The following is a 22,040-nucleotide window of genomic DNA, read 5'->3' on the forward strand; positions in this document are numbered from 1 at the left end:
CATGAAACAAGGTCGTGCTATTACGAATCAGTTAACTTGAAATCAAGAAGAAGCTCATAAGCTCGATGTCAATAAGGAAAAAGTCATTAAAAATGCTGCAAGATGTGTTAGCCCTTTTTCCTGAAGACGTGTAGCTTTCGTTTTTTGCACGAGTTCCATCTAGCATTATTTACGTAATGAAAAAGACACGAGTACTCAGATAGTGGAAAACTTTTCATCTTTATTTTTCATAATATTCCCCTTACCAACCATTTATTCATCGCTTCCTACGAGAAAACCACGTACTTATCGTGAATTATCATCATCATCATCACCTAAACCTACTATTATTAATTCCACAGTCTTCTTTAGCAGTCTCTAGTCTTTCCCTTTATGCGGCGTCCTCATAGACTCATGCGTCCACTCATCTCTGATTCAATTGTACAAATACTCTATTAATAAAATATATACACGAAAGCGCGGGAGGCTCGCGGAAAGTATTCCGCGGGCGGCTATCCCCGCACAAACTTCTCGACCTCTCCCCTCTCTGACCCTCATTCGGAATCACTCTTTCGCCACTTCAGTATGTTTGACTGTTGCTATTGCCTGCGGTTTAACAAGCAAACGGGGTCAAATCTTACGCGCAAAGCAGAATGTTCTTGCTTTTTTTGTTGTTATTGCTATTGTTGCCATTTAAGATGCCGAATCGATCCGAATCATTCCTTGCGAGCTTCTTTATCATAATAGAAGTTTATCTGCACCGTAAAAAGCCTTAATAAAATATTGTTATTTCGTTCTTCTAATTTCTTCAGTACATATTCAACTACTTACTTACGTATAACGATTTCATTCGACTCAGCTTAACGGAACATTAACCTTATTGATGATCACTTTTTCGTTTTATCTGCTCGCTACGGTTGAATATGACGCAGTTTGTTTCAATAATAATTATAATCAGGGATTGATAATGAAACAAGCGCGTAGCGGTGCGATACCATTGCGTCATTAGTTTGCTATTGCTACTGCTGTTGCCACTATCGAACGACTAAATCTACTGCGATTGACTGACTAATCTGGACTATTCAGCGTTCGCCAACCACTGTGAACCCGAATTACGCTCGTAATTGTTTCTTGTTTCTGACGACATTTCGATAAAAAAACATGAGAGCACACGATTAATTCGGTCCAACATGTTAGTAAGAAATGTACAGCTCACTTTCAGAAAACAAGTGTCCTATATCCATTAATTTTATTTGCGCGTATTTTGAGTGTGTTATGTTTTCTCGGCTCGCTTACTGTGATTTAATATGGTAAATGGGAATGAAATGAAATCCTAGAAAATAACCTTCGCTATCATTAATCAATCGGAGTATTGATTTTTTATGAAGAATCCATACAGAAAGGCATAAAACGAATTGAAAGAAATTCGAAATCACATGTTTCAGATAGCGATTATTAAGTCTCATACACGAGTGGCATCAAACTCTCAAAGCTTCTTTTATACTATAGTGTTTCATAGGTGAATACCTTGTCTGTTCTCTAAATGAATCGATTCATCAGTTGTTGGAACTTTTTATGCAGTATGAACTTCTTGGATGCTATAAAACATCACCAGCTGTGTCCATGAAAGCGTTCACTTTCAAAATCAACGAGATGGAGCCTAAGAACCTAACAACAAAAGTTCACACCGACCCCTCTAATCGGCTAACGAACTCCATATAAAAAATAAAGGTGCGGAAAAAGCTAACTCACAGATCTACTATACATTAAAATCTACCAAAGATGATGGAAGCAAGATCGAAAGCACACAGGAGTTTGTCTGCCAAACGTATATAAGCGTAAGTATTCCGCTATCATTCGAAGTTTGTTTACCTTTATTCTTTTCGGACTGTATCACTTTTGGCATTACTTATGTTCAGTTTCTTTACTTCAGGCGTTGGCCCCTTTCCTCATCTTTAATTTAGTTTGCCTGTTGTCATCATCGGCAGAAACTACATTTATTTTGGCCGTTCTTTTTCATTTCATTCTGTTGTATGTTACTATTTGTCTGTCCAGTTAAATCGCCAATTATCGCAACCCGCAGTACAACTGGAGGCGTCATCTGCCTGTTAGCACATTGCTCAAAAACCTCTTGAAATCGATATCTTCCACCGAATGCCAAATTTGCGTGACGTAATAGAAACGCAAAGTTCCATCTTTTCACGCGCATCGGAAGCTTCACAAATCGCAAAAATAAATTCCTTCCAGTGGAAGATACTGCACCATGATGGTACCACTTCCCCTGAATGCCAGACCATCAGTAAAACAAGGCACCCTCAAGAACCCCCAATAGTAAAGTTCAATTGCTTTGCACCCCCAGTAGTATCCTAGCCCGCTAGCTTTTTACTGTTGTTGTTCTTGTTCTTATTGTTATCTTTGACTTGCTTCTTCATTTTCATTGGATTTCACCATCCCTACTATAACTTCACCATGGCGATGAGCGTTAATTGTGTATATGGGGTTCATATACACCACCGCCAGAATCGCCTCACAGGAACTGGGCGATCCAGCGGAAGCCTTCGCCATATCCTTGCCGTTTGAGTACAGAGCACATGAATAACTCGAGAGGACGGACCCCCTCCGAGGGCCGTTGTCCTTTTCCAGTCGTCTGTGAATATAGGTTAAACGAGTGGCGAAGCTCATCTTCGGAAGCGGCCCCTGGCCGATCGATCTTATTGCCTAGGATTAGTACAGGGCAACTAGCCAACTGCTCATCCATGAGCAGGCTGTCCAGCTCAGTTTTGCTTTCGATGAAACGGTCGCGATCCGAAGCGTCCACTAAAAAGACGATTGCGTCAACCGCTAAGAAATAATCGCGCCACACCCGACGTGCCTGATGATGACCGCCGAGGTCAAACGTCGTGAAGCACATATTGCCTACAACGGAAAGAGCAATTGAATGGAAAACAAAACGAGGGGCAGGGTCGAGTTGGTATTACCAAAAACTGGCAAGCTGGGCAATAATTAATACACACAAATGAGTACACCATGGTTGATAGTTGTTAGGACAATTAATTCACAAATCGTTAAGATATATTGGCTTAAAAACTAACTAAAATATGCTTGATATATTTACTTGATTTGCTGCAAAATTCAGGACGTCTTCTTATCGAATTCGGTGAAGTTAGCAAGTAAAGCTTATTATTGGTTCCGCCTTGGTGCAATGCTAACGCAGTTTCGGATGTGAAACTTAAACAACGTATTTCTATTACAGCATCAATGGTGATGATAATAATAGTGCCTTACCGATTGAAAGCTCCTCGGATGTGGGATGCAGGGTGGGAACGTGTTGGGCCATCCTATCATCTTTAAGCATGTGAAGAAGTGTCGTCTTTCCAGCATTGTCCAGACCCAGAAACAGTAGCTTGCCTGACTTCTTCCAGAGGCCGAGATAGCCTAGAACACCCGTCATCCAATCTAACAGGAACATTTTTGCGGCGTCTGCGAACGAAACGAAATCGCTGTCCTTTCGTTAATCACCTGGCAATCAATGACTAGTGGGGGTTACATTTTCGATTTATCAGAAATATATATATTATCGTCTATTTAGCCTTACACGTAGTTTATTACATGGCAGAGGCGGGGCTTAAGTCACCTAGTTATGACAAAAAGTTCGTTATCCAAACCATTTGGGGAACCAGAGTTTATGGACGTTCTAAACTTAACCTAAGCTCCGCAGTATCAATAAAGAAGCAGTTGATTTACCGAAAAAATGCTCATAGCTTTTCTAATACTTCTCTCTCTCTCGACATAAGTCCGTAAACTGACCTCAGCCAAGCTGTCACATTCGAACGTATTAATACTATTAATCGCAAGGAAACCGCTAACTCTTTCCGCGATTAATATCAGTAAAAAGGCAAAAACCCTAGTGAAAAATGGTCAAATAATATTAAGCTAAATCCAACCCAGGTATCTTGTGTTTGTGTAAACGCCAATCTACGTTCCACTTTCCACCTGGCATCTGCTTACCGAATCGTCGTAGTAATAGAACCAACGCAGAGTCAACTGAATCAAGGGGACACCGTAATGACAGTAATACCAACATCCGACAGTAAATAAACACATCCTTAAAAATTCCGACAAAATAGATATTCGACGCCAAATTTGGTGAATCAAATAGAATGTGAGAGTATATGATAATCGCTAGTTCCATAAAAGAGCGAGATATTTCAAAATATCCATTGCGGTCGTTTGTTTGAGAATGGCTTCCCTTTGTTGGAAATTGTCTCACAATTACAACATCACTTCTGCTCAATCACAAAAGACTGCTCACATAATCCGATATATTTCAGTCCATGTGGTGATAACCACTTACTCTTGAAGCTTCTTTGCTATAAACACTTCACGGCTTAATTATAATGACTACAAATTTTCCACGCACACCCAACTAGTTAAGTGCCTACGAAATAGACAACCTCACCTCATGGTTGAGGACTGGCAAATCTCGGTTTACAGTCGCATGGCTCCCCATGGTCACTTTAAAAAACATTCCTAACTCGCTCTGTTCAGCGAAATTATAGTATTCCGGAACTTGCAGAGCCGACGCGGTTAAAAATGTTTCAACGGGAAGGCCCTACATCAGCCTTGCCCGCCCAAGCGGGATGATGCTCGCACTAAAAATCAGCCGTGCACACTCCTTAGCTTAACGCTGTTGAAACCTTAACTTCGGCTTTTGGTAGCAAGGAATTTCTGCACGCTTCCAGACTGGCAGAATTACATGCTTACAGTCAATGTATCGAAAGCCGAAAGGCATCAGATGTTGACTATATAAAAAAGGGATTAGCCAAATCGAGTAAAAAATGGCCAAATGGGCAAGGGAATGACAAAACTCTGCAGAAATTTATCGGCGGAAGCAATCTAAGTCGGCACCAGTCAAATTGACATTCTTTATGGTTTTTGAAGTAAACCAAAAATAAGAGTCGAGTCTCCAGTTATGAATCTCCTCATTGTTGAGCATCTCAACGATAACAGAAAAATTACAGGTTCCATTAGGCTGCTAAAATACTGGTAATATTATCATAAAAGGCGTAGCATGGTATAGGAGCATGAGAAATCACCCGTTTACAGGATTTTTGTTTCGGCAGAGTGGATTAAATTAATCGAAATATCACCCGCAATAACATAAAACACTTAAAATGGTGGGAAACTTGAAACATAAGGAACACGCGTATTTTCCAAAAATATTGAGCTGAATCGATTCATCACGTCTTATACAGTTCCAGTTTATCCGTAAGTACACCTGGACGTCACTTTGCTTACTTCAACTACCTCCTGTGAGCGCATAACCAAAGCAGCGTACGGTCAACCTACATATCGTCACAGTTCAGTATTAAAAATATAAGCTTCTACTTTATTTGATTTACAGGGTGCAACACGAGAGAGGCTTCCTAAATGCATCACTTCGGACACTTTTGACAACAATTTTAATTAAAAGGGCTGCAGCAGCAAGAACTGCTCAAACTACATTTTCCCCACAATTTCTGTAATCAACCTACGGCAAAAACATCAACTAAAAAATTAATATTGTTGTTTTTATCTCACGATAAATTTTCAAACGACAATCGGCATCATTTGACAACAATAAGGAAAAAATACTACTTTACCAAATTACCATTTGTATTTTCGGCATCGGCAACTTCTTGCAGCCCGCTACACTCAATTTAAATCATTGTAACCTTTGCAACTTTTGTGACTCCTATTCACCAATAGTGAAACTATTATAAATCGATGTCACAAGTCGAATTGTGGTATTACATATTGTTTTCTTCAACCTCTTACATATGGTACATGTCGACACAAACGGTCGTGAGGACATCAATGATAGTCTGATACGATTCGTTCACTCGTGCTAAGCGGTCTACGAATAATTCATTTGTAGTATTTCCACAACAGTGTGATCTAACAATGTATGTTTCAAATATTCATCATGACGCTGCTTCTTTTTTTTGTACTGTATGATAGTTGATAACGCCAGTAAGTTTCTCACTATTGGGATAGAAAAAAACGAATTGTGTCAATGATACTATTTAGCGAACAAGACAGCCACGAGTTTCAGCAAAATCATGAAGTGGTCATTGTCATTATTCAGTTTGTCCCCGGTTAACATGCTCCATTATGAGCTGATCGCATAATGCTGAATATTAACCTCAGGAATACTTTCTATAAAAGTTGTTCTTTGTGGTTTTTTGCTCGGATAAAAATCTGTGCTCAGAGACTCAACTAGCTGAGTAAATTCTGTTTTACATATACATATAAAGAAGATATATGCATAACATCGACAGCTATAATTGAATGGGTCATCCTGTTTACGAAAACATAGGCCTTGTTTTTTTTTTTGAAAACGATTTAGCTTTCACCGCCACTTTTTTTTCAATAATATGCCGTTGCTTTCATATGAACGACTTACGTGAAATTTACACACGTGTCGAACTAATACGATGCTTTGATTGAGTCAAGCATAGCTATGAGCTTGGTGGCGATGAGTCCGTTTATTGATCGGACTTAGGTGACAGAAATTGTCGGGCCGAAAGGCTCTTTGTGAAGTTGCAACGAACGGCTTAAAAAGTAAGTGATAATTAATCGAATAGTCAGACCCTAGCAACAAAAGGGGTATGACGACTCAAAAGATTATAAGAGATTCGATCTTTTGTGAAGGATGAATTGATAGCGAAATTTGAGCGACCCGTGTTCATATGTCGAGTAAAATTTGACTATTGCCTGACTGCTCAGAAATACGCCTTGCCACATGTCAAATTAAGCGCCCCATTCAAAGGTAATCTGGCAAATGACTATGTCGAAGCATTATATAATACTAGCATTTGCTGAATTTTGTGCCACCATTCAACATGCATTTCTCTTTGTAAATATTATGTACAGTTTCGCCTGAGTTAGATTTACGAGCTCAACTGACGAAACTACATATCTACCATAACGCCAAAATATGTTTAACATGATGAAAAGAACATCGTAGAGATCCACAGACACATTTGAACAATGGAACTTCACTGTAGGTGAAATTCCTCAAAATTATAATTGGGATAAATATCTACACAGATCTAGATGCTTAGATCTGGATTCATTCCAGAGCGCTTCGTATATCAATTGTCATCTCACCATCGATTTAGCTGGACGCCGACATCACCGACCCGTCGATCGGCGATGCCTTCAATTAAAGCATTTTTCCTTGCTGAGACAGCCGTCGGGCACAAAAGGAAAACTGTGAAATGATTATACCTTTTCCTTTACTATTTCGCTACTTTTACTTCTCTTTCAGGCAACGGGCCGTAATGATGGTGAGATTGGTAGTCGAGGTCGCGTCGGCTCAGCCGTTGCTCACCGCCAGACTCGCGAACCTGCGCCAGTAACACCTACGGTGGCTGTAACGACGCCAGTAGGGCTAACTCGCGGCGGAATACCCCGCTCTTATCTCAGCTAATAAAGAGAAGCGTTACCTGATCCGATATATAAAAGCCATGCAACTACAACAAATAGCACAAATGCAACCGACAAGCAAATGAACAGTAAGCATCACGATTCGAATACGAACGGAGAGACGACAACACGACGTAACACAAGTATGACACGGTACTGAGCGAACCGCGCAACACGTAGAGGTTTTCTTTTGGCGAGAATCACAGAGTCTTCCAGCAACGTGTCCATGTTGTGTACTGCTGTTGCTGCCACCGCTATCTGGTCGCGACAATCAACAGATGAAAGACTAGTCAAGCAGTTGAGAGCAGCGATATGCGCAGATCGAGAGCTGCCAGCTTCCACGACTGAAGCAAAACAACGTTATGTCTCTATGCCACGAAGGGCAAACGGTTCAAGTAAAAACAACCCATAAGCAGAGCGCTACTGGACGCCGATGCGGGATTGCTGGCTAGCCAGCCAGCTGACTTTCTGGCAAACCATAAATGTTCTGACGGCCATAAGATTGTTTACGAAAAACCGTTTTGAAGAAAAACATGCGCAGCACATAGCTTGGGTAGACCAGCGCAGGGCTCAAGTAAGAAGACAACAGTCAAATGCAGTCCGCATCGCATCAGCTGCTCAAGAAATGTTCGTCCTGACCGCCGCCGACCCTGCTTTTACTGCCGCAGCAGCTGCCACAACTACCAGTGGCGTTATCGACAAAAACATTGTCTACATCATACGAAGTACGTCTGCCAGAAGAAGATTCCGACGAATATTGATTGTCGAAATCGACCGACAAGCCAGCTTTATAATCCAGTCCGGCCAATAATAGTGGAAGTCGGCAACTAAGCGCCAGAATTGACGAGGAGCCTTCTTTTTCTACGGATTCGTGGTGCTGCATCCGGATAGGCTCTAACAACAAAATGAATACTAGAACCGTAAGGGTACCAACAGCGGAAGATAAACCGTTCTTCCTATGAATTGTAATGGTTCTATGCCAATTGTTTCAACCTCACAAGCTTCACCCTAATCGGTAGTACACCGATTACAGTGAAGCGTGTGAGGTTCAGCAAAAAGCATGCGCGTATTCATGCAGATCTGTTACGAGAGTCTGAAAAACGCACCCAGATACAGTGCAATGCGATCTATGAATCCATCAACCGCGTCACTGGTGCCTATTTCCAATCACAGATATTTATCGATACATATTGATAAACAACTCTCAGAGTAACGCTGGTCGTTATTAAGTTCAGTCGTCTAGCATTCGTTTAGTTGCTGTTATTGTGTCTTGTAGGTAGATTCTGTATTAACTGTTACGAAAAAGGGAACTGCTGCTGCCGCCGCCGTTGTTCCTTCCAGAGTCGTTCTCATATACCATCATAGCCGTTGTTTATGTCAGGTAACGACCACTCTCGTAAAATGCACGCAACACAATAAAATGAAGCTAGGGTAATACAACAACGAAACATCTAAGAGCCATGTTAAATGATAAAATACAAAAACAATTGTATAATTAAGTAAAGAGGTAGAAAAAAACTATGTGCTAGGCACAGAGATTTGGTTCAGGTCTTATTAAGTGAATGCAGATGGATGCCAAGTGGGCGCGCGCGCGCGCGCGCATACACATATCTTACACCGCAGAAACGACGGCGATCGGTTACTATGAGAGAGAAATTCTTCTTTGCGTATGTGTGTCCGTGTGTGTCTATGTTTTTGTCGGTACCTATGGTGCATATCGACGAATGAATTGAAACGGCATTGCATTTCCACAAACAGTGGTATCCTGTCGCACACTGTCTTTGTTAACTATCATTATGGTCAGTTGATCCCGTGGTGACTTTCGACCACTTCTGCCTCTACTGTTGCCAACCGCCATAAAGAACTGAGTAGGAAGCTACATAGTTTAAAAACAAACTTTTCGGAACGGGAATTAGTGTTCTTGGGTTGTGAAAAAATTTGTCACCGTTGCTATTGTGGCATCTACTGGCAACGCAGGAATAATTTGAAATCGAGTCGAGAGTCAACGCACGGCCATTGACGCTTACACACACGCACAATAACACACTACCATGCACTGCTTTATCATATAATCCAGGACAAATAGACGACAGAGACAATGGTCAGACGTCAGCCAGAAAAAGTTTTTAGTCGGAAAACAAAAGCCGTTCCGCTTACGACAAATCGACGTCAGACGGAAAGGATAAGTTGTAACAACAAGCTACACGTGCAACCGTGAGTGATGCGACGGTGATATGATCAACAGCAACAGCAGCAGCAGCGACAACAACAAAAACAGCAGTAACTAGTACTGACAAAATTAACGACAACCGTTGCGACAGCACGTTTGTCGATGATTTTGTGTACAACGGACGTCGGGACGGGCGGACCGCAACAGCAATAGCAGCGGCTAGATACGGAGATCGTCGAGAGCGGCAAACCTCTCTCGCAGTGACGCCACACACAAACGCTCAGCGAGCGTCACTCCAGCTGCTTTCGGTACTGCCACCGATTGCTACAATTACAGCGCCCCAAGAAAAGCTGTTCTAACAGTGCTTCTGGCAAGACTCCAACGGCGTGAGGTCTGCGTATAAAGCGGAACACGTTTGTTTTCTTACGGCGACACAGGGATAAATATACATCTATATTTATAGAATATTAAATAAGATACGTACTAAGTTGAAAATAGCGCAATTCACGGGTGTTTAGTCCACTTTGAATGTATTCGCTAACTATCTGCAACCGGTCATTCTATACGAGTCGTGAACCGGTTAAGTTAATGATACTAGCAGAACTGAGACACCACAACATTTGTCAGATGCTTGAAGCAGCAGTCTAGTACGTGGAAGCTACTTAGAAAAACGCCAACACCGGACGAAACGACTGCTTACGCTAGCGTTCGATTACTTCCATATGATTGATTTAACGTGTTTTAAAAATTCCACGGACTTTAATTTTTTGACCCGATCGGAGACGGCCCAACAACATCGTGATCCATTTCGAAACGATGCATATTAAAAGCAAGTTTCTACCAAATATGAATATTCTATTCAAGGGTACATTCTGTAGATGCCCAGCCATTGAATATTGTTGCCACCGCCACCGTCAACAATGTACGCTCCACAGGTATCCACATCCACTGATTTAACACAATCAGGCACACCGTTGTACAGACAGACACGCACACCTATGTCTTGTGCACGCAGGGTACGAACCGCCAGCAGAACTGATGAAGGTACCGTTCGAACGATCAGCCAAATAGAGCCGCCTAAGAACGGTCGTTGAACGTCTACCACCACAAATGACTCGAACTTGTTTCGTTTGTTACATTCGAGGAACTCATCTCTACTGATCCACGAGAATACCGACAGGCCAAGGGGTTTTATCGAAAAGATGAAATAGACTGAACATCGGTAGATACGTATTATTGCTGGTAATTCACAACTTATGGCCAGTTACGGTGCTAAATGAGACGGAAGATAACAACCGACAAGGCCAGTGAAAACGAGCATACCGTAGAGTTAAGCTCGCATGCACAGCTAGGTAGAGATGATGTCTGTGGCTGTTAGCGATGCTTGTTCCGCTGAACGGGCCACTTTAACACAGAAAGCCCGGATCTAGGGCAACTGGCTCATTAGACGCTACTTACGCATAACAAACGCGTTTATTCGATCGAGGATGAGAAATTTTTGAACACTTCACATGAAAAAACGTACCTCTGAGTCCGTGGCAAAGGGAAAATGCTTGAAACGACGGGATTCCACGTAACCCAACTCGCAGCTACGATAGATGACAGTTGCTTAAAATGCGGAATCGTCCGACCGCTGCTGGCGCTACTGATGTAGTCGTACAGATGTGATATCCCGCTGTGGCGCTCGATGAGGAGTGGCCTTGTTGTAATGTTTCGCCATATCGCTGAGTGAGTGTGGTTGCATGAAGATTGTAAAGGGTCTTGAAATTTATTAACTGAATTGTTGAACAGATTGCTCTATGGAAATATTTGCTTAAATTTTTAGTTGAAAGCAGCCTGGCTGAGCTTTCGTGCCAGGTCTCTTTGGGCAGCATAGAGGGTCTTTCAGAGTTCGGTGTCTACAAGGCGACCTATAATAGTCAGCTAGTAGTCTCATCAAACAAGCGGCTCGCTAGGGTATTCTGCCACAAAAGTATCGTCTCGTAGAAACGTATTGCTTGGCAAATATCAAACATCATTGAACTCTACCACTGAAGGCGAAAAGCGAAACGAAACTATATTCAATGGCTGTACTAAATTTGGCGCCCTTTTTTGACTACCTAAATATCCCAGTCGTTCCGCTGATTAACAACCTTGAGCATTTAGCAATGAATTGTAGAGCAGACGCCTCAAATCTGCTCATTGCTCTTATTAGTATTTCCGTATAAAAATTATTCTTAAAACATTGGTAGTCCTCCAAGCTTGAAGTTAATTCTTATACCCTTTACGGCAAAATTCCTTGTTCATTCTCTAGGCGCATCCAATGCATTTAGTCAGTACATGGATTCCGGCAATAAACCTACTGCCCCACTCTCTCCCAAAGTAATGCCCGGTCGTGTAGTTCTGCAGAGCGCTCCGCTGAAGACTGCACCAATACGCCTAGCTTTGTTTCAGATTTCAGATATAACAAAATTTTCTAAAGAGTGTCGTCAACCCTTTGTGTGTTTATCATTAAAGTGTTTTTACTTCTAGTGTTTACTGACAGAGGCGGGATACAGCGTGCGTCAAAATGTCTGCATCATTCCTGGAAAAATTTAAATACCGGGGCAGTTCACCGGGAAAATCAGATGGTAGGATTTGTTTGGCAATGATTGGTAACACAATACTTACATAGAGTCTGTTTCACGCCAGCATATTTTGTAGTCTTTACTATGAGTGTTTTTTATTACCTCCAAAATCTTGTCAAAATATTGTATTGCCACAGAAATCGCTGTTTTTAATGACTATTTAGATTCCTTAGAAAATAAGATGTATCAGGTACTTGGAACACAACATTTTATTTTCGGGGTTTTTCATGCCTGCCATTCGACCAGTAGGGAATTCGATTAGAATATTTTGCTTCATGGATAATGCATTTTATTTGGCCTAACATAAGCAACAGAACAAGGACATTGAAGGAAGTCGAAGAAGTTTATTTAGTAAAGGAAAAGTTCATTTTTGTTGTGATAGAGTGTACGGTGCAGTTACAATGCTTTCGAAGAGATTTGAAACTTATAGGACTTGTGCAGAAGGCGAAAGCTTTATTAGAAAAAAAACTACTTTTTGGACAGAGACGATACTGGATTTTGTTGTAGTTGTTGAAGCCTAAAAATATCGTAACACTTGCTGAAACAGTTAGTGATTCGTGTCAACTTGACTTATTCGGGGGAATCAACTTCATATCCGGCCGGATTTTTCTTTGAACAATACCTCTGAAATTTTGCGCAGATGCCAGAGCGTCGTTCTTTTTTTGTAACGCATGCACGTATCTTATAAAAGTAAATGATTTCGTAAGTGGATTATTGTATAATCTGATACAACCTAACATATGAAGCACATATGTACTAAGATATTTGAAAATGCAGTTTGAGTAATAGGTCTCTATTCCTGACATGGTGGATCCTTCAGTCCAAGGGGATAGTTGCGTTTTCTAGAATTGTACAAGCGCACTAAAAACAATAAAAGTGACATCGCTTTCCTTAAGGCTATCAAGCGGTGTCAGTTGACAAAAACATTTTCTCACGCATGGCATCTCTTCAATAAATATCTTTATAACAAACTTAAATTAACTGTCACCATGGGTGAGTTATGTAGCCTCAGCTTATAACTGTGGTGAGTTCGAGCTCCTTCCTAAACAATAATTTTAATCTACCCTTAATCTTTTAATATATTTGATGAATAAGTGACATATAATTCGTCGCTCAATAAACACAATCAACTATTCTTAAGGAGATCCTGCCTGTCAGCTATTATAGTTTTTGATTCTCACGGTTGTTTCGAAAGAGCGCGTGTTATACTTCGTCCATTAAAATGCTTCAGCGATTCGATGTGCCATAAAGACCGTTTGTGGGCAGTAATGGAGAAATTACTTGGTGACAATCTACTAGAGATCCTTACTAACACAAACAAATTCAATTTTAGATGAGAAACAAACAAATGTTCATGCCTCAAACGGGAAAGATATCAGCGGAAATAGGGTAAGCTTAGAATAAACGCTGATGCCTGGCCGTTTTGTTGAAGGAATTCGCGACGTTTTGACGTTTTGTATATATATATGCATATATTATAACCTTGAATATAATTGCTTTGTAAATATATAAGGGTCAATTTTGATTTTTGGACTAATAATTTTTCCAATGTATGAATCGTTCTGTTATCAGGATTACCCAACCAGCGCGGAGTGCGAGAGTCTTCTAGAACAGTTCCAGCTCAAGTGGGTACTCTCGCATTCATCGAAGAAGGCACTATCAAACATTTTTATAACAGGAACCCATCGGATCAAGTATCGTGTAACTTAATCAGACCTGCCTTCGGTGATTTTTATAAAATAACGATTTGACTCAATTATTGAACTTAATCAGTGCCGTTCACTGAATGAGAAAGTAATTCACGTAAATATATATAAAGATTGATTTTTTTTTGTTAATATTATAAACATTATTGGATAATCTCTATATCTAAATCTATCCAATATGTACAAAAAGGTTGTTTTAGTACTGAGGAGATACCTAAATTGTATACTTGTTTTTTGAAATGGTAAGTCAATATTTTCATTGTGGTTAAAACGAGTTTAACAAGTAAAATTTCAGTCATATATTTTTCAACAGTTTATTTTTCGCAGTCGAATTTCCTTAGCCAATAATCTGTTCGGTTTCCAGGTATCCTAATATAGACAAAATGGTAATTCAAGATACGTTGATCTCACACAACTGGAATCGGGAGGCAGCTCAAAAGCAACTCGACATGGATCACCCAGTGCCGAAATTGGCATATGTTGGTGATGCTGGCCCCGCACACGATGGACCATTAGATGGCAATCGACAGAACGAAGATGGTGAAGCGACCGTGTTGAAGGTGAGTAAATTCTGCATATATGAACATCAGTATTCCAGGCAGAGCACTGCGAGGTATTCGTCGTACTCGAACTCACTGTATATATCGACTAGGTTGTTCAATGCTATTTTGAAAACTTGCCAATTGCAAGTGTAATACATTTAATTATGCAACTTATGGATGTCAACCACGCTAGGCTAGTTTAAGTGCAGGCGACCGACAATGTCAAACAGCAAGTTCCAACAGTACGAAAACCGCAGTAACTAATCAGATTGCACTAATCTGCTATGTAATTACGTCGTGTCCACATTGCTTTTGTTTGTAGAAGGTACAGACGGTTGGCCGTGCCAGTATGATCATAAAAGGAAAGAATACGCATAAATACGCTGCAATTAACGCAGCTCAGAGGGATGGACAACCATTGAGTGGAGATAATCAGGACAACGATGGTGATGATATAATTGTCAGAAAAAAGAAAAAGAACCAAAAGACCAAAGATACCCGGAAGCGGGCCAGATTCGAGTTCAGCGATGATGATGGCGACAAAGACGAAGTCGCTGCGAAGCGGGAGAAAATTTACAATAGCTCGGGTGAGTTGTTGGTAACAGACCAAGTTTTTTTGCTCCTTTCATCTTGAGTGAACAGCATCTTTGTAAAGAGGTCTGGTCTATTGAGCAAAGGGCGGTCATAAATGGTCAACATTTCCGATAAGACTGAAAATCGCATGGCGATAATAACAGAAGGGACGCAACCAAGACAAATTAGGTCAACACAATGTTTGACTACAAGCGGACATTGCATATGGAGTCATTGCGATCAGACCAGGGGTCTTTACCTTCTCGCAGCCAGAGGTTTGACTAACAATCAAAACAATATATTTTACTGCAGAAAAGGAATAAGAGGAAACCACATTACCACCAAGACTCCTAACAAGCTTTGGTCATCACCAACTTTTTTATATTGGAATCTCTTTACTCAGAGGATATACTAGCGTGAACTGATATAATAATAAGTTCTTCTGATTTCGATCTGAAAATTACAGATTCAGATTCGGAATCAGAGCAGAAGTATGCCGTAACCACGGAGGTAGCAAACGTAAGAAAACAGGTAGTTGATTTCTTAAACGATGCGCCGCCACTTGAACTTGGATCTGTACCGACGTGTTCAAACAAGCGTATTGAGAAGATTCTTTCAGTGCGGCCGTTCTCAAGTAAATACAACGGTTTTTTCTTCGCGCATCCATTCCGCAATACAACTGCACGGGGGCATGCAGTCATCTTTATACAGGCGTATATAAAACTTGCTTTGGAAGTATTGGCATGGACGCAATGCTTTGTCTTCAACATAGTGTAGCAATACAGTAGTCCTTAACGAGCTTTTATTTACAACTGTTACTTTGCCTTGAAGTTTTGCTTTGTATTTTCCTCTCAAAGCATATAGATACATACTGAAAAAGGTGGTTATTATGGGCTTGTTTCAGCGTATGCGGAAGCCGTATCTGCTATGACGTCAACGCCTGGGCTAAGCCCTGAGATACTTAATGAAGTCCAGTCATTTTTAGCATCGCGAAACATAGTAGCTAAGCTGATGAGCAGCTGTGAGGGGCTAGTACGCGAAATGAAAGTACAAGTTCGTTTTTCCGTTTGTGTTTTTCCAAAAATGTTTGCATCTTAATATATTGTTAAAGCTCTCTCTCTATGCGAAATTGCCTTCCTAATGGTGGGACATAGACCTGTTCATCAATATCACCCATTTCCAGTAGCAATTACGAATGATTTTTTTAAAGTAACATTTACAGCCATATTAACACATCTGGTTTCGTGAGCTATTTTGAACTCTGGAAATTCTATTAACAGATGTCCATATAGATAATGAAATGATACGCATTTTATAGTACTGCATTCTATATTTGATTGTATAGACGTCATCCCGTATCTGCTTTATGCAATCATTTAATGAATCTTATGTTCTGTGCTTATGTTTAGGTGGAGACCATCCAACAGCTTAAGGAGATGAAAATCAAACAGCAACCAAAAAGTGTCAGCGATCATTTGAAGCTAGCCCCACATCAGCTGATAGGTGAGGCAAAATGCTAAACCTGTATGCTTCGAACAGAACAATGAGGTTCTTTTAGGGGCTGAATAACTGCATCTAACTGTATATCTTATGTACAGTACAGGATGGGTAACGGTGTATGCGATTATGTTACTTCTTTTTAGGGATCAACTGGATGGCTCTGCTCTACGAGAAAGGTCTTAACGGGATCCTAGCCGATGAAATGGGTCTCGGAAAAACAATTCAGGTCCGCTTCTATTTACGCAACTACTTGCAAGTGCAACACTGTCAACTTTCTTCTAACTTCGATAGCGATATTCCCTTCGCTGAATCCTTTAGTTAGTTGTCTCATCATTCGTTGAAAATATTAGAAAACCTTGCATTTGGTTCTTTCTTCTGTCACTCATTTGATTTAGTCTGTAGCTGATAGTCATATTAGGTACTAACGCAAATGTCTTTGTCTATAGGTTGTAACGTTCCTAACATGGTTGTTGGAGCGTGGTGAAAAGGGGCCTCATCTCGTTGTAGTACCCAGCTCAACTCTGGATAACTGGCACCGCGAATTTAGCACATGGTGTCCCCAGCTCAAAGTAAGAGAATATCTGACCGGTTATTTGGAGCGATTTAGAAACACTTTCAAAGGTTTTGAGCAGGCTCTATAGATCGGCTTGTAAGAAAATCTGAAAATTGTGCTATATTGTGCAGTATTTCTATGCGTTTTTCCATACAGGTGGTCATTTACTCGGGCCCTCAGGAAGATCGTAAAGCACTTCGTCTCGACGTAGTCAATGGTCGCTTATCGATGAACGTAATTTTAGCAACATACAATACTCTAGCGTCCACACCTGAAGACCGTGGATTCTTCAAGAAGCTACAGTTTGTCTATGCTATCTTTGATGAGGCACACATGCTTAAGAATATGAACTCGCAGAGGTATGAATCTTGTCATTAGTATTTGAGTGCTTATTCTGATACGAGACCGACCCGTTAAAATATAATAATATAGCGCATCTTAGGAACACATTCTTTTAATTAGTCGTTAACAATTATTCATTCGCAATATTAACTTTCAGGTTCCAGAGTCTTATACAAATTGCATCATCTTTTAAGCTGATGCTGACTGGAACACCTCTACAGAACAACCTCATTGAACTGATGAGTTTGCTTACGTTCACAATGCCGCATCTGTTCTGCAATAAAACGACTCACATGAAATCCCTTTTTAAAGGGTCAAAAAGTAAGTGTTTAAATTGCTCTCCTTCGTTAGATAGTGTTCGATTCTTTCTGCTAAACACGGGTCAGAAACCATACGGTCACGCAAAAACCCCCTACAGTATATATCATGCCCTACTGTTTATCTCGGTAAAGTAAACTCCATATTAGCTATTATATGTGAAGTACTTATGAAAGGCACAAGCACATGGGCATCTAATTGGAGCAAAGCGCTAGTAGGAGACGAATAGCAGAAGCAATGAACATGCACAAATCCGAACGAGCAATAGATCTTTATGGACTATATCAACTTCATATTGAGGTTAGATGTGCACGCCCTGGCTTTAAAAAAAAAACTAGCAATTATTGATTCGACAGACTATAATCCGTTTTTTTTTTAAATTTTTTTTAATTTCATAGCCAGTGGTGGGGAAGAGACGGCAAGAAACGTCTATGAACGGGAGCGAATCAAACAGGCCAAAGCAATCATGCAACCGTTTGTGTTACGGAGGTGAGCTAGTTTGTTTATGGAACAGATGCAGCATTTATAGTTATATGAAAAATGATTTATTCCAGGGCGTTTCGACATTTGGCATTTGAGAATCCTGCCGATATTGTATTGCTATTTAGCGTGGAGAATATGCTAACGAGTTACTGGCGGCGAAAAGTCGATTAATTAGTCTATTATATATATAACGATTCGCAACTAACCTTAGTAAAATGTTACACTTCACTTATGTTTGCTGACGTATTTTAGACTAAAGGCTGATGTCCTTGGGAATTTGCCAACCAAACATGATAATCTGGAAAAGGTGGAAATGGTCGAGATCCAAAAGCAGCTCTACAAGAAAACGGTAATTACACTTATATTATCATTGATGTGATATACGACACTGAGTGAATTGTTTCTATTTATATTAAAAGGCTTTAGTTATTATATTCTCCTGTAGCTTTCTAACGACCGCAAAAGAAACTTGTAGCATCATAACATTCCTGACAAATCGTTTAGAAATGTCTTAATTTGTATCTTTTGAAATTGCGATTTGACACACGGCTCTTTAGATGCGAATACCTTTGTACTTTTAAGCTTTAAGTTGTTAATTATGTTTCCTGAAAACAGAAAATAATGGATATTTTTCAAAAACGTTATTATTCATCAAATAGGTGACAGCATTTAAACGTTCAAAGGCTGAACGTCGCCTGGACGAAGACGTCAATGCCGAAGGTTCCGTTTTAATGCAGCTACGCAAAGCCGCAAACCACCCGCTGCTATTGCGTACCCATTATAGCGACAATAGGTTGCGACAAATGGCAAAAATCATTTGCAAACAGCCTAGCCACAAGGAGTCTACGGTCTCGCTGGTAAGAATACGTCTTATTATCTCGGTTAGCAAAGTTGTTTAGATGTGAAACTGCGTTAACATAAATTGTTATGAGAAACTTATATAACGGCTTATATAACTTATATAACTTATCATAACGGCGACCAGACGTTGCCTTCTAAAAGTAGGGTAAAGTTATTTTAAGTTTCTTTGCTGTACCGTGTTGAAAATGGATAAGTAGCTAGATTGAGAAAAAACAAAGTTGGAGTCGGCTATAGATTCAATTTTCATGTAAGTTTAATACAGAATCCTTATGTTGGGCAAACACAAGAAGGCAGCACCGTTTCTGAAAGTTTTCTGAAATATGAATCCGACAGGTTTTCGAAGACATGCAGGTGATGAGCGATTTTCAGCTGCATTCGCTTTGTCTCCAATTCGGTAACTGCCTCAAAGAGTATCTACTGCCCGACGAAACAATCACTAACTCTGGGAAATTCAAGTACCTCCAAGAGTTTATCCCATCTCAGCTGAAACAGAACAATCGAATTCTCATCTTCTCTCAGTTTACCATGATGCTTGACATCATTGAAAAGTTCTTGTATATCGAGTAAGTTATGGATCAGATTTATTAGACACGAGAAGCTACGAATACATAGTGAAAAAATCGTACGTTTTATCTACCTGTATCCATGAAGGAACGTAATGATTAATAGATTTATATATAGCATATTTCATTTACCCCAAAAATAAAGTTTTTGAGCTCGTCGCTCTTATGTCGGTATGTCTCAGTTACAGATTGCATTTTATATTACAGGAAGTACAATTACCTGCGAATCGACGGTTCGACACCAGTGAGTGACAGACAGGACTTGATCGACGCATTCGTCAATGACGAAAATATACCAATATTTCTGCTATCAACTAAAGCTTGCGGACTTGGCATCAACCTTACGGCTGCCAACGTTGTCGTCCTTCACGATATCGACTACAATCCATACAACGACAAACAGGCATGCATTTTATAGTATTTAGCGCTCTGTGTTCGACGTCTGTCTATTGATAATCTGGAATCTATTCATTTTTCTAAAAGAAACCTTGATACATAGAATATACATTTAGCCATTGCAGATGATAGACACATTTATAGAATTATATCACACGTGACCGAGGCAGGACATGTGGTTTTAGTACACGGTCAACTTAGAGATGGTTTCATGAAGTTCTTTTCATATATGTGACTTTGTTTTCGATTTCCTAACAGGCAGAGGATCGGTGTCATCGAATTGGCCAAACACGCGAAGTGCACATTTATCGACTGATCTCAAAAGAGACAATCGAAGAAGCGATGTTTGCTGTCGCCCAAAAGAAGCTCCGCCTCGAACAGAGAATCACTACCGACGATGGCGAGGGCACTAAAGATGAGGCTCAACAAGATAAAGCTGTTTTAGGCCAGCTATTGAAACGGGCACTGGGTGAAGATGATCAAGACGAAAATTAAAGTTATTCCATGCGAAGCAGATGGTTTCACCGAGTGCGGAAAGCGAGCAACCAACGATTAATGCACATATTTAATAGAGTAGAACAGAATTAGAAGATCGGTTAACAGGGAAAAAGTCGGACATATGTAAGGTGCCTATAAAAACGAACAAGTGCAAGCGGATCTCTGCTAAGGATCAGCATTAACTGTAGTTGTATACGAATAATATTTTAGAACATAATGATAAATAAATATCCGATATTATTGTATCGGGTATTTACCACTAGCATTCGTATACTAGTGTTCATATTCGTCCGCTTTTACATCTGCACAACAGGGCTGAGGAGGTATTGTGCTGACAACTTAATTTCGAAATCTCACTGAGAACAATAGTTGACATCGTTTCGTTTGAAAATATTTGTAGCAATCGTATTTATTATCCTGTAATTAGGTATTGTCTCTGTGAATGTATTCAAAATGTAGCCGTTCTTCCACAAAAACAGTGTGTCGATTAGTTAGTTTTCTTTATTATTTCTGACCATGCTGCAGTTAGTTTCACACACTCTACATATGCCATGATGGCAAGCTCTAGAGGGAATGCGAAGCCGAATAGGTTAACACAATTATTGTTATTACGTGTATACGTACGATGTTTGTGAACCAGCAGTTGGTAGCGGTGGTTTGAATTTAGTAGGTCATCAGCCTATAATTCGACTGTTAGAAGTGAAACAGAACGAGCCAAATTTATTTGCAGACGCCACTCGGGTGACTACAGGACTACGTACAATGGTTTGTCACTTAAAAGAGCGGTGCGCTGTCCGTGCGTAAACAAGAAACTAGACAAAAAAAACTGCTAGGCAAATTCGTAACAAGAAAGATAGTAATTGCGTACGTTCTCTAGACGGCGTTAAATCTATTTTGTAAACAGGACCTGGGATATATCAAGGGACACAATAAGGTTCAACCGTTTGAATACTTTTTAAATGTCTTAAATACATAACAAAAGAAGTGCAGTTGCATGAAATGATCCTCTGTAAACTCTGTCTGGTACTGATATTGTTTGAATAAACGTTTCAGATGTGTATTTATCTGTTGTCTTTTTTGGCTGGCGATTACGACATCTAGCCCGTGTCAGCAGCACGCTATATTGTGTAAGAAATCGGAAGTGATGTTTTAAATGGCTCCTGGAACTCGAAAAAGATGGCTATGTAATTCGAATTTCCACAGTTATTGGTGAATTATATTTGATAATATAATTCGCTCTATTACGATAGGCTAACGTTTGCTTTTCCTTAGTTAGTCACCTTAGCTGATAGTCCATAAGGTTCGCTGCAATTACACAGCATTAATATTAGAATTTGTTGCTTAGTTAAAAGTAGTGAAGAACACAGTACAGTAAATGTTGTCTATGACCTAACCTAGCACCCGCGCATTATTCATTTCTTACTTTACCGTCGTTTGTGATTTGTGGGGGTACGCCAACAATACGACGTAGGCTAACTGT

At 40.2% G+C, this 22,040-nt stretch overlaps 2 protein-coding genes across 11 annotated transcripts; one reads left to right on the top strand and one right to left on the bottom strand.

Annotated features, from left to right (window-relative positions):
• Positions 1 to 192: 192 nt before the first annotated feature.
• Positions 193 to 11,292, bottom strand: Sar1 (Secretion-associated Ras-related 1). 7 transcript variants are annotated; one of them, XM_022811711.2, is made up of 3 exons: positions 11,145 to 11,292; positions 3,265 to 3,459; positions 193 to 2,895 (listed from the first exon to the last, which is right to left on the bottom strand). In XM_022811711.2, exons 2-3 carry the CDS (start codon positions 3,446 to 3,448, stop codon positions 2,507 to 2,509), a joined length of 573 nt encoding a protein of 190 aa, XP_022667446.1. In that variant the 5' UTR covers positions 3,449 to 3,459; positions 11,145 to 11,292; the 3' UTR covers positions 193 to 2,506. The 7 variants fall into 7 exon arrangements, with proteins under 7 accessions (XP_022667446.1, XP_086849853.1, XP_022667449.1 ...); XM_086993727.1 differs by having other exon boundaries at positions 3,265 to 3,479; positions 11,145 to 11,269; XM_022811714.2 differs by lacking the exon at positions 11,145 to 11,292 and adding an exon at positions 10,644 to 10,786.
• A 153-nt stretch (positions 11,293 to 11,445) lies between these two features.
• On the top strand, positions 11,446 to 21,620 carry LOC111252978 (SWI/SNF-related matrix-associated actin-dependent regulator of chromatin subfamily A containing DEAD/H box 1-like). Of its 4 annotated transcripts, none has more exons than XM_022811702.2 (18): positions 11,446 to 12,228; positions 13,559 to 13,614; positions 13,798 to 13,919; positions 14,296 to 14,491; positions 14,796 to 15,060; positions 15,513 to 15,680; positions 15,951 to 16,099; positions 16,456 to 16,549; positions 16,690 to 16,772; positions 16,993 to 17,115; positions 17,256 to 17,458; positions 17,599 to 17,762; positions 18,158 to 18,248; positions 18,495 to 18,591; positions 18,902 to 19,099; positions 19,437 to 19,666; positions 19,874 to 20,069; positions 20,321 to 21,620. In XM_022811702.2, exons 1-18 carry the CDS (start codon positions 12,168 to 12,170, stop codon positions 20,555 to 20,557), a joined length of 2,733 nt encoding a protein of 910 aa, XP_022667437.1. In that variant the 5' UTR covers positions 11,446 to 12,167; the 3' UTR covers positions 20,558 to 21,620. The 4 variants fall into 4 exon arrangements, with proteins under 4 accessions (XP_022667437.1, XP_022667438.1, XP_022667439.1 ...); XM_022811703.2 differs by having other exon boundaries at positions 13,798 to 13,850; XM_022811704.2 differs by lacking the exons at positions 11,446 to 12,228; positions 13,559 to 13,614 and having other exon boundaries at positions 13,816 to 13,950.
• Positions 21,621 to 22,040: the final 420 nt, after the last annotated feature.

The sequence above is a fragment of the Varroa destructor genome, unplaced genomic scaffold, assembly GCF_002443255.2.
Source record: "Varroa destructor unplaced genomic scaffold, Vdes_3.0 BEIS01000006.1, whole genome shotgun sequence".
Lineage (NCBI taxonomy): Eukaryota > Metazoa > Arthropoda > Arachnida > Mesostigmata > Varroidae > Varroa > Varroa destructor.

Coding starts and splice junctions, on each gene's coding strand:
- Sar1 (XM_022811711.2), bottom strand. CDS start 3,448: ATGTTCCTGTTAGATTGGATGACGGGTGTTCTAGGCTATCTCGGCCTC. Junction 2,896..3,264: donor ATCCGAGGAGCTTTCAATCG/GTAAGGCACTAT, acceptor TTTCCGTTGTAG/GCAATATGTGCTTCACGACG.
- LOC111252978 (XM_022811702.2), top strand. CDS start 12,168: ATGTCTGCATCATTCCTGGAAAAATTTAAATACCGGGGCAGTTCACCG. Junction 17,116..17,255: donor CATGGTGTCCCCAGCTCAAA/GTAAGAGAATAT, acceptor TTTTCCATACAG/GTGGTCATTTACTCGGGCCC. Junction 19,100..19,436: donor AGGAGTCTACGGTCTCGCTG/GTAAGAATACGT, acceptor TGAATCCGACAG/GTTTTCGAAGACATGCAGGT.